Source organism: Macaca nemestrina, chromosome 12 (assembly GCF_043159975.1).
Source record: "Macaca nemestrina isolate mMacNem1 chromosome 12, mMacNem.hap1, whole genome shotgun sequence".
Lineage (NCBI taxonomy): Eukaryota > Metazoa > Chordata > Mammalia > Primates > Cercopithecidae > Macaca > Macaca nemestrina.
In genome coordinates this window covers 108,675,246-108,687,254 of record NC_092136.1, presented here as the reverse complement: position 1 = coordinate 108,687,254, position 12,009 = coordinate 108,675,246, and the positions used below count along the sequence as shown (strand labels likewise).

The 12,009-nt window shown below is 38.8% G+C and overlaps 1 protein-coding gene across 2 annotated transcripts in view; it reads right to left on the bottom strand.

Annotated features, from left to right (window-relative positions):
* The window catches only part of LOC105493650 (DEAD-box helicase 10), a 274,626-nt gene that overhangs the window by 222,281 nt on the left and 40,336 nt on the right, over window positions 1–12,009 (bottom strand). For both annotated transcript variants that reach the window (XM_011761477.2, XM_011761476.2), the window contains exons 10-11: window positions 10,615–10,713; window positions 451–538 (exon numbers count right to left, since the gene is read on the bottom strand). In XM_011761477.2, the coding sequence (XP_011759779.2) occupies window positions 451–538; window positions 10,615–10,713 (187 nt within the window). The remainder of the gene's footprint in view (window positions 1–450; window positions 539–10,614; window positions 10,714–12,009) is intronic.

Sequence of the window (12,009 nt, the reverse complement as noted above, 5' to 3'; positions counted from 1 at the left end):
CTTTGGGAGGCCGAGGCGGGTGGATCACCTGAGTTCAGAAATTCCAGATCACTCTGGGCAACATGGAGAAACCCCGTCTCTACTAAAATACAAAAAAGTAGCCAGGTGTGGTGGTGGCACACACCTGTAGTCCCAGCTACTCAGGAGGCTGAGGCACAAGAATCACTTGAGCCTAGGAGGCAGAGGTTGTAGTGAGCTGAGATCATGCCACTGCACTCCAGCTTGGGCTACAGAGTGAGACTAAGTCTCCAAAAAAAAACAAAAAAATTATATATATATATATATATATATATATATATATATATATAAAAATAAAAGCTAGACTTATCTATCAGCAAATTACACTGCTTGAATATCTGAAGCATAAACATGCAACCTAGAAGTAGCAGAAAATGATAAACTTCATGGTTTTTCCATTCAATGAAAGTATCCAATTGAAAAATGACTTACCCGTTGAGCTCTTTCTTTTAAATCTTGATCTTGAGCTAGAAAAGATTCCAATTTTTTCTGGACATCTATAAGTTTTTCTGGATTGATTCTTTGTAACAAAAAGATAAAGATTAAAATAAGACATCTATAAGTTTTTCCGGATTGATTCTTTGTAACAAAAAGATGAAAGTTAAAATAAGATATCTCAAAGTTGGAGACTAAAAACAGTAGGCAGCATTTTCCTATTTTCCTCAGTATTTTTAAATGTATAACTATTTCTCATCTATGAATCAGATTAGATGGAAATTAAACTAGACACAAGTTTGACACTCTTAACTACTATGAATAACACAGGAGAAAAGAAATGACATGTCAGACAGTTTCTCTAAACATCCCATGCTGAGTGAGATACTTGGATTAACACCACAGTTAGCATTGGCTACTTAACAGATAGAAAGTAGTCTCCCATGAGAGATCCATTCTATATGAAATGGAATAAATGAAATCTAATTTTTTTAAGAGGTCTCACTCTGTTCCCTCAGTGAGGCTGGAGTGTAGTGGTGAAATCATAGCTCACTGTAATCTTGAACTCCTGGACTCAAATGACCCTCCCCCATCTCAGCTTCTCAAGTAGCTGGACTATAGGCTTGCACCAACATGCCTGGCTAGTCTGTTTGTTTGTTTTTTCTTTTGTAGAGACAGGGTCTCACTGTTTTGCCCTGGCTGGTCTAGAACTCCCGGCCTCAAGCAATCCTTCTGCCTTGGATTCCCAAAGTGCTGAGTTACAGGTGTGAGCCACCATGCCTAGCCCTAATGTCATTTTTATAAATATTTCTGTTTCAGTCAAATATCATAAAATCAATTTCAAGTAATAAACAAGTAGCCAAAGACTGCAGTGATTTCCTTATTTAGAAATTAGGCATACTATAACAGAGATGATATTTAACTCTGCCCAGAGAAGCTACAGGAAAAGAAAAAAAAATGTTACAGAGGTCTAGGCTTCACAAGAGACCTCACTGTTTCCCTGATTTTAGGCTGAACCACATTGTTCAGGCCAGGATGGTGATAGGTGGTGGTAGGTAAGATTGTGTATGGTTTTTTTTGTTTGTTTTCTTTTGTTTTTTGAGACAGAGTCTGGCTCTGTTGCCCAGGCTGGAGTGCAGTGGTGCCATCTCAGCTCACTGCAAGCTCCGCCTCCCAGATTCACACCATTCTTCAGCCTCCCGGGTAGCTGGGACTACAGGCACCCGCCACCACGCCCAGTTAATTTTTTTGTATTTTTAGTAGAGACGAGGTTTGACCGTGTTCACCAGGATGGTCTCGATCTCCTGACCTCGTGATCCGCCCGCCTCAGCCTCCCAAAGTGCTGGGATTACAGGCGTGAGCCACCGTGCCCAGCCATGACTGTTTTTACTTATTTTTATTATAAAAAATTTCAAAATACACAAAAGAAAAGGTAGAGACTTTCACTCAGCTTCAACAATTACCAAGTCACAGTCAATTTTGTCTCTTCTACATCCTCAACACTCCTCCCTGAATCTAACCGCTCTCCAAATTATTTTTAGGCAAATCAAGCCAGGGTGTTTCAACAGCCCCAATACAAGTAAGATTCTGATGGATTCCACTGATGCTGAATGTACACATCCTTAGACACAGGACAGCACAACTCTCTGAGATGGATAGACAACCCCAAAAGTAATTCCATACAAGAGGTTTAATTCTTTCAATCAGCAGTGCTCCTGAAGTTAACAAGTTCTCCATCTCATTTTCTCCACTAATAGTCTTCAGAAAAGGCCATTTAAGACTTTAAAAAAAAAAAGAGTCAGACTTCTGATATTCAGTACCCTATGGATGGAGCTTGGAAGTCATCACTCTATCATAACAACAAGTAAAAAGTTGAACAGACTGGAAAAAAAAGAAATCAACAACTCTTCTTTTATCCATGATAAAGATGGAGGACACAGGACAAACCAGAGTCCCCTACACAGGAAAGAGAGAGGTGAGTACAGGGAGTCACCGCTTACCTCAGCTGAGTCATGAGCAGAAACAACAGGGGGAGCCAGTGCCTGGGTGGGAGACCCTCAACTGTAATTGATAAAACCTGCTGGAGGCTCGGTGTGGACAAGTCTGAGAAGTAAAAACTCCAGGAGGACCCATTCATAGGGCAGCCCCACACACATGAGTTTTACCCCAGGAGCTCAACCAAGTTCTCATGGTAAATGTCAGAAAAATTCCCTCATGCTTTCAGCAAAACAAGGGGAAAACGAACCACTTTGAAATATGCCTGAGCACTCTGCTCTTAACTAGTTTCTCCTGAGGGTGGGCCTTGTTAACGAGAGCCAAGCTTCCTAGGGTTTTATCTGAGCCTAACTGACCTTGGGGGAGGGAAATGCCCAACTCTAGCCATCCTTTCCCACTTAAGTTGGGGCAGTGGGAAGGCAGAGACTGAAAAGAATTTGTAAAGTTCACAGTCCTGAGGCATAGGCTCACTAAAAGACTGAGACCTACTATAGGTCTTAAGAATGCTTCCCCCACAGTCCCCACCACCTCACACCTTACCACCACAGCACTAACATCACTAAAGGCCTATTTACAGCAATTCTTTTTATAATACCTGGTACATCATATCTATCATGAAAAAAATTACAAGGCATACTAAAAGCAAGAAACATAATTTGAAGAGACAGAGGAAGCATCATAACCAGACATGGCAGGGATGTTGGAAGTATTAGGCCAGAAATGTAATTTAAAATAACAGTGACTCATATGCTAAGGATTCTAACAGATAAAACAGGCAGCATGCACAGATGAGAAACATAATCAGAGAGATGGAAATCCTAAGAAAGAACCAAAAAGAAATGCGAGAGAACAAAAAGAACTGCAACAGAAATGACTAATACCTTTGATAGGTTTATTACTAGATTGGACACAGCTGAGGAAAGAATCTCTGAACTTGATAAAAACCTCCAAACCTGACTGAAAACAACACAACAGAACTTCAAGGACTATGGAACAACCACAAAAAGTGAACATATGCATGATGGGAATATCAGAAAGAGAAGAGAAACAGAAGCAATGCTTCAAACAGTAATGACTCAGAATTTCCCCCAAATTAATGTCAGACACCAAACCACAGATCCAAGAGCTCAGAAAGCTCCAAGCAGGATAAATGCCCAAGTGAGAGGGGGAGAGACAGAGGGAAAAAGAGAGAGACTGAGACTATACCTAGGCATATCATTGTCAAACTACAGAAAATTAAGTATATTTTTAATCCTGAAAGAAGTGGGCGGGGGGCACCTTACCTATAGAGGAACAAAGACAAGAATTACACCTGATTTCTCAGATACCATGCAAGCAAGGAGAGAGTAGAATGAAATATTTAAAGTGCTGAGAGAGAAAAACCACCAGCCTAGAACTCTGTACCCCACAAAATTATCCTTCAAAAGTGAAAGAGAAACACTTTTTCAGACAAACAAAATTTGACAAAATTTATTTCCAGTAGAATTGCCTTGCAAAATATGTTTAAAAGTTATTTAGAGAGAAAAAAAATAACGTAAGTCAGAAACTCAGATCTTCATAACAAAGGAAGAGCACATCAAAGGAGTAAATGATGGTAAAAAAAAAATTTTTCTTATTCTTAATCTAAGTTTTTTCAAATTAATAGCCCCAGCATGTTTAATTATGTATATTTACATGTATACGCTTATGTATGCTTTACATAAGTGAAATGAATGACATCAATGATACAAGGGACAGGAGGGATAAATCAGAATTATAAGGTACTCACACTACCTGTGAAGTGCTGTAGCATTATGTCATTATTTCAAAATGGGCTTGGATTACTTGTAAACATATATTGCAAAAACATTAGAGCAATCACTAAAAAAAAAGTGAAAACGAAAAAACACAAACTGGTATGCTAAGGAGAGAAAACAATCATTAAAATGCTCAGAATCACAAGAGGCAGAAAGAGAGGAGACGAAAGAATAACAGGGCAGCCGGGCGCGGTGGCTCAAGCCTGTAATCCCAGCACTTTGGGAGGCCGAGACGGGCGGATCACGAGGTCAGGAGATCGAGACCATCCTGGCTAACACCGTGAAACCCCGTCTCTACTAAAAATACAAAAAACTAGCCGGGCGAGGTGGCGGGCGCCTGTAGTCCCAGCTACTCCGGAGGCTGAGGCAGGAGAATGGCGTAAACCCGGGAGGCGGAGCTTGCAGTGAGCTGAGATCCGGCCACTGCACTCCAGCCCGGGCTACAGAGCAAGACTCCATCTCAAAAAAAAAAAAAAAAAAAAAAAAGAATAACAGGGCAACAAACAAAAAACAGTAACAGATACATTAGATATTCATCCAACTATATCAATAATCACTTTCAACATCAATAGCCTAAATGCATCAGTTAAAAGAGATGTTGTCAGAGTGGATCAAAAAACAACACCCAACTATATGTCATCTACAATAAACCAACTTTCACTATAAAGACACATAAATTAATAAAAGTGGTTTGATAAAAATATCTCATGCTAACACTAATCAAAAGAAAGCAAAAACAGCTATATTAATGTCAGAGCAGACTTCCAAGCAAGAAACTTCTCAGGGAAAAATGGCATGACATAATGATAAAGAAGTCAATTCTCCAAAAAGGCTACAATCCTTAATGTATAGGCTCCTAACAATAGAGCATCAAACTATGTGAGACAAATACTGATAAAATTGCAACCAGAAAGATGAATCCACTGTTATAATTAGTGACTTCAACACCCTTCTATCAGGAATAGACAAATCCAGCAGGCAGAAAGTGTCAGTAAGAACACAGCTGAACTCAACAATACCATCAATCAACTGGACACAACAGACATCTAGAGACTACTTTATCCAACAACTTAATACACATCTTCTCAAGCTCACAGGGAACATTCACCAAAATAAAACACATTCTGGGCCATAAAACATATCTTAACAAAATTAAAAGAATATAAATCATACAATATCTGCTTTCACATCACAATGGAATTAAACTAGAAATAACAGAGGCCAGAGGCAATGGCTCACACCTGTATTCTCAGTACTTTGGGAGGCTGAAGTGGGCAGATCACCTGGGGTCAGGAGTTCGAAACCAGCCTGGCCAACATGGCGAAACCCCATCTCTACTAAAAATACAAAAATTAGCTGGGCGTGGTGGCCCATGTCTGTAATCCCAGCTACACAGGAGGCTGAGGCAGGAGAACCACTTGAACCCAGGAAGTGGAGGTTGCAGTGAGCCAAGATTGTGCCACTGCACTCCAGCCTGGGTGACACAGCCAGATTCTGTCATAACATAACATAACATAACATAACATAACATAACATAACATAACATAACATAACATAGAAATAGCAGAAAGGTAACTGGAAAATTCTAAAATACATGGAGATTAAACATACCTCTAAATAACACAAGTCAAAACAAAGTATTTTAAAATTTCTCTTGAATTAAATAAAAATGAAAATAACTTAGCAAAATTTGTGGAATGCAACAAGAGCAGTACTTAAGAGGGAAATTTATAGCACTGAATGCATATACAGTCATGGGCCACATGATGTGTCAGTCAGTGATGGACTGCATATACAACAGTGGTCTCTTAAGACTGTAATGATGGCCAGGAGCAATGGCTCACACCTGTAATTCTAGCACTTTGGGAGGCCGAGGCAGGAAGACTGCTTGAGCTCAGGAGTTCGAGATCTGCCTCAGCAACATAGGGAGACCTTGTCTCTACTAACAATAAAACAAATTAGCCAGGCATGGTGGCACAGGCTACTCAGGAGGCTCACTTAAGCCTGGGAGACTGAGGCTGCAGTGTGCCAGTGAAGCTGAAAAATTTCTATCACCTAGTGATGTCACAGCCATCCTAACACTATGGGGCAATACATTATTCACATGTTTATGGTGATGCTGGTGTAGGCAAACACACTGCACTGCCAGACATATAAAAGTATGGCACTTACAATTACACATGGTACATAATACTTGAAAATGATAACACAACTATTACTGATTTATTCACTATACTTTTTACTATTTTACAGTATTTTCCTTCTACTTATAAAAACACCCTCAGGCAGGTCCTTCAGGAAGTACTGCAGAAGGAGGCATTGTTATCATAAATGATGACAGCTCCATGTGTGTTATTGGCCCTGAAAGCCTTCTAGTGGGGCGATGTGAAAATGCAAGACAGTGATATGAATGATCCTGACCCTGTGTAGGCCTAGGCTCATGTGTCTGTGTCTCCATTTTTAACAAAATGTTTTAAGGCAAAACAAATATTTTTAACCAAAAAAAAGCTTGTAGAGTAAGGATATAAAGAAAATATTTTTGTATAGCTGTATAATGTGGGCTTTTAAGCTAAGTGTAATTACAAAAGAATCAAGAAGCTAAAAGTTTGTAAAATAAAGTTACAGCAAGCTAAGGTTACTGAAGAAAAAAAGTTTAGTGTAGCCTACGTGTACGGTGTTTACCAAGTCTACAGTTGTATACAGTAATGTGCTAACTCTTCACATTCACGCACCACTCACTGACACCCAGAGCAACTTCCAGTCCTGCAAGCACTGTGGTAAGTGCCCTATGCAGGTATGCTTTTTATCTTTTAAACTGTATTTTTACTGTGCCTTTTCTATGTTTAGACATGCTTAGATACACACCTACCATTGTGTTAAATTGCCCACAGTATTCAGTGTACAGCATGTACAGTATTAATGCTGTACAGGTTTGTAGCCTAAATGCAATAGGCTATACCATATAGCCTAGGTATGTAGTAAGCTATACCATCTAGGTTTGTGTAAGTGTAGTCTATGATGTTTATACAAGGATAAAATTAATGATCCCTTTCTCAAACTTATTCCCATAATTAAGCAACATATGACTATATTAGAAAGAAAGTACCTAAAAATAAATCATCTACAGTTCCAACTTGGGAAACAGAAAAGGGGTAAATTAAATCAAAAGCAAGCAGAAGAAATAAGAACTAGAGTAGAAATGACTGAAATTAAAAACAGGAAATCAATAGGGGGGAAAAAATTAAATCACGAGCTCGTCCTTTAAAAAGAATAAACAACTAAAAGAAGTCATAAGCCTATAACCATACTAAGAAAACAAAAGGACACAAGTTATTATTGGAAATGAAAGAAGGAATATCATTACAAATCCCATGGACATTAAAAGCATAAAAAGATTATGAACACCTCTATGCCCACATATTTGATAACCTAGATGAAATGGACCAATTCCTTGAATGACAAAATCTTACAAGAAGTAAACTCTCTCAATAGGCTACTATCTATTAAAGAAATTGTATCAATAATTTATAACCTTCCAAAACAGAAATCACCAAGCCCAGATGGGCTCACCCATAAATTCTACCAAACATTTAAGAAAGAAATACCAATTTCCTATAATCTCTTTCAGAAGACAGAGTCAAAGGGAATACTTCCTAACTCATTCTATGAGGCCAATATCACTTTAATACCAAAACCAGACACAGACATTACAGGGGAGAAAAAACTACAGACCAGTATCACTCATAATGATAGATGCAAAAGTCCTCAACAAATACAAAAAAACCTACTGCTAATATCATACTTCATGGTGAGAAACTGGAAGCTCTCCTGCTAAGATCAAGATGTCCCCTCTCACCACTGCTGTCCAACATCATTCTAGAAGTCCTAATTAATGCAATAAGACAAGAAAATGAAATAAAAGGCATACTGATTAGGAAAGAAATAAAACTGGCTTTGTTCACAGATGCATGATCATCTACGTAGGAAATCGAAAAGAATGGACAAAGAAACTAGACTAATAAACAATTATAGCAAGACTACAAGATTGAAGATTAATATACAAAAGTTAATTACTTTCCTGTTTTTATCACAAATGAAAAAGGGAACATCACTACTAATCCCACAGACATCAAAAGGATAAAAAGACTACTATGAACAAATTTGGGAGGCCAAGACAGGCAGATTGCTTGAGGCCAGGAGTTCAAGACCAGCCTGGCCAACATGGCAAGACCCCATTTCTACTAAAAATACAAAATTTAGCCAGGCATGGTGGCACATGCCTGTAGTTCTAGCTTCTTGGGAGGCTGAGGCATGAGAATTGCCTGAACACAGGAGGTAGCGGTTGCAGTGAGCCAAGATTGCAAGACTGCACTCCAGCCTGAGCAACAGAGCAAGACTCTGTCAAAAAAAAAAAAAAGAAAGAAAGAAAAGAAAGAAAAGAAAGAATACTATGAACACCAACTTACCAGCAATAAATAAGTGGAATTTGAAACCAAAAGCAATACTATTTACATTATTAGCACTCCCAAAAATGAAACACTTAGGTATAAATCTAACAAAATATTAGCAAATTGAATCCAACAAGGTACAGAAATAATTATACATCATAACCAAGTGACATTTATCCCAGGAATGCAAGGCTAGTTTAACATTTAAAAAAAAAAAAAAGACCTTAATGTACTCCATCACATCACCAGGCTAAAAAAGAAAAAAAAAAAATCGCATAATCTCATCAGATTAAAAAAAATTTTTTTTTTTTTTTTTTTTTTTTTTACAAAATCCAATATCCACTCATGATCTTTTTTTTTTTTTAACTCAGTAAACTAGGAATAGAGGACAATTTCCTCACCTTGATAAAGAATTCATCTACAAATGCTGGCAAGAATGTGGAGCAACAGGAACTCTCATTCATCGCTGGCAGGAATTCAAAATGGTGTCACCACTTTGGAAGACAGTTTGGCAGTTTCTTAGAAAACGAAACATATTCTTACCATCTGGCCCAGCAATCATGCTCCTTGGTAATATCTATCCAAAGGAGTTGAAAACTTATGTCTACACAAAAACCTTCACATGGATGTTTATAGCAGCTTTACTCATAACTGCCAGAACTTGGAAGCAATTACGATGTCCTTCAGGGTCGGGCGTGGTGGCTCACGCCTGTAATCCCAATACTTTGGGAGGCCAAGGAGGGTGGATCACGAGGTCAGGAGATCGAGACCATCCTGGCTGACATGGTGAGACCTCATCTCTACTAAAAATACTAAAAATTAGCCAGGCGTGGTGGTGGGCGCCTATAGTCCCAGCTACTCGGGAGGCTGAGGCAGGAGAATGGTGTGAACCCGGGCAGTGGAGCTTGCAGTGAGCCGAGATCATGCCACTGCACTCCAGTCTGGGCGTCTCAAAAAAAAAAAAAAAAAGATGTCCTTCAGACCTTTGAAAGTTGAACGTTAATCCAATATCCACTAGCTATAAGACTTAAGCAGGATTAAGGGAACTGCTGACAAGAATCTAATTGTGGCTTTTTGGTTTTAATATTACTGATGTGATCTTACATATTTTTATTAAGGGAATGAAAAGATCTTTTCTCTTCCTGATCTATCTTTAACCCTGTATTTAGTAACCTATAAATGACATTCTTTATATAGCACCTTATTCTCCCTGACCCATCAGAATTCAGACAACTTACTAGCTTTTATGGCAATCTGGTTATCTGCATAAAATCAATACAAATCTGTCCTTTTTATAACCAGGCTATAGTTGGTTATATAAACAAGGTCAAAACAAAACAACCTTAAATGCATACTACTAAGTGAAAGAAGCCAATATGAAAAGGCTAGGTACCGTATAATTCCAACTATAATATATGACATTCTGGAAAGAAACCTATGGAGACACTAAAAAGATCAGTAGTTGTCAGAGGTTCAGGGGGAGGGGAGAGGAATAAACAGGTAGAGCACAGGATTTTTAGAGCAGTGAAAATGCCGTATGATATTAAAATGGCAGATATGCATCATTACACATTTGTGCAAGCACACAGAGTGGACACCACCAAGAATGAACCCTAGTGTAAACTATGGACTTTGGTGAAAAACGTCAACATAGGTTCATCAATTGTAGCAGGTGTACTCTGGTGGGGGATGTTGATAATGGCAGAGGCTGTGCATGTTCGGGGAATGGGCTATATGAGAACTCTATCTTCCTCTCAATTTTCCTGTGAACCTAAAACTGTTCTAAAAAGAGCCTTTTGATAAAAGTCAAACCAGGCAGTTGAATAAATTAGGGGGAGGAGGGAATTAGGTGCACATAATTAAGCATAACAATTTCATGCCTTCATTTTCCTAAAAACATAAAGACAACAAGTAGGTCTTACTTGATTTCCTTCACAGGTACTTTCTTCTGAAGAAGCTGCTGCACCATAGCTTTTTCTGAGGGAAGCAAAATTAATAAAGCTTCACCATCCTCTTTGTACCTAAACAAAAAGAAACAAAAACTTTAACACATCAATGTAATCTGCATTTTACATTGTAACAGTGTGGTGAATAGATAAACATGGAAACCAGTTCATCTAATCATTAAATATCAGAGACTGGCTTTTAATCTCTAATAACAGAAAACTAGGACTCTGAACACCTCATATCATTTTCATCACTAGTTATCATTCCTAATGACTTTCAGGCTGTTCCACAGAAGATGATCTAAATTCTAAGAAATAAATCAATTAAAGAGATTTTCTTAAATAGCTCTCTATCCACGTAACAAGGAGACAATTTCTCACTCAAGCCACTAGAGGATCACAATAAAGTTAATCTCTGAATAAATATGGCACCCAATATATACTTTTAAAAAAAAATCAATTCCTTTTCCTGGGGGTTTTATTTACACCTTGGAAGTAAAATTGTCCTGAAGCATTAGTTATAAGAAATAGATCTGTTCAGCCAGGCGCGGTGGCTCGTGCATGTAATTCCAGCACTTTTGGGAAGCCGAGGCAGGTAGATAACCCAAGGTCAGGAGTTTGAGATCAGCATGGCCAACGTGGTGTCTACTAAAAATGCAAAAATTGGCTGGGCGTGGTGGCGGGTGCCTGTAATCCCAGCTACTAGAGAGGCTGAGGTAGGAGAATTGCTTGAACCCAGGAGATGCAGGTTGCAGTGAGCTGAGATGACGCCACTGCACTCCAGCCTGGGCAACACAGCAAGACTCCGTCTCAAAAAAAAAAAAAGAGAGAAAGAAAGAGAGAAAGAGAGAGAGAAAGAAAGAGAGAAAGAGAGAGAAAGAGAAAGAGAGAAAGCAAGAAAGTGAGGAAGGAAGGAAGGAAGGAAGGAAGGAAGGAAGGAAGGAAGGAAGGAAGGAAGGAAGGAAGGAAGGAAGGAAGGAGGGAGGGAGGGAGGGAGGGAGGGAGGGAGGGAGGGAGGGGGGGGTAGGAAGGAAGGAAGGAAGGAAGGAAGAGTTCTGTTCAAGTAAAACACTTGGCTCCAATCCATGTTACTTCTCTTCCCTCACCTAGTAAAATCTTATTCCATGCTGCATCTTCAGAAATTTGTACTGACATGGGCCACAAAACATCCTGTAGTTACTAAGCTTCTTGTGCTACTTGCATACAGATTTTCCCAATACCTTCATGTCAGCCATTACATACAAGCAGTAAAACACAGAACACAATTGGATACTTGGAGAAATTTTTTAAATAAAAAGAAGAAAAAATCTCAAAACACTCTCACCAGGATTCATACTGTAAAATGTGAGGAGCAAATAAACCTTTTACTGA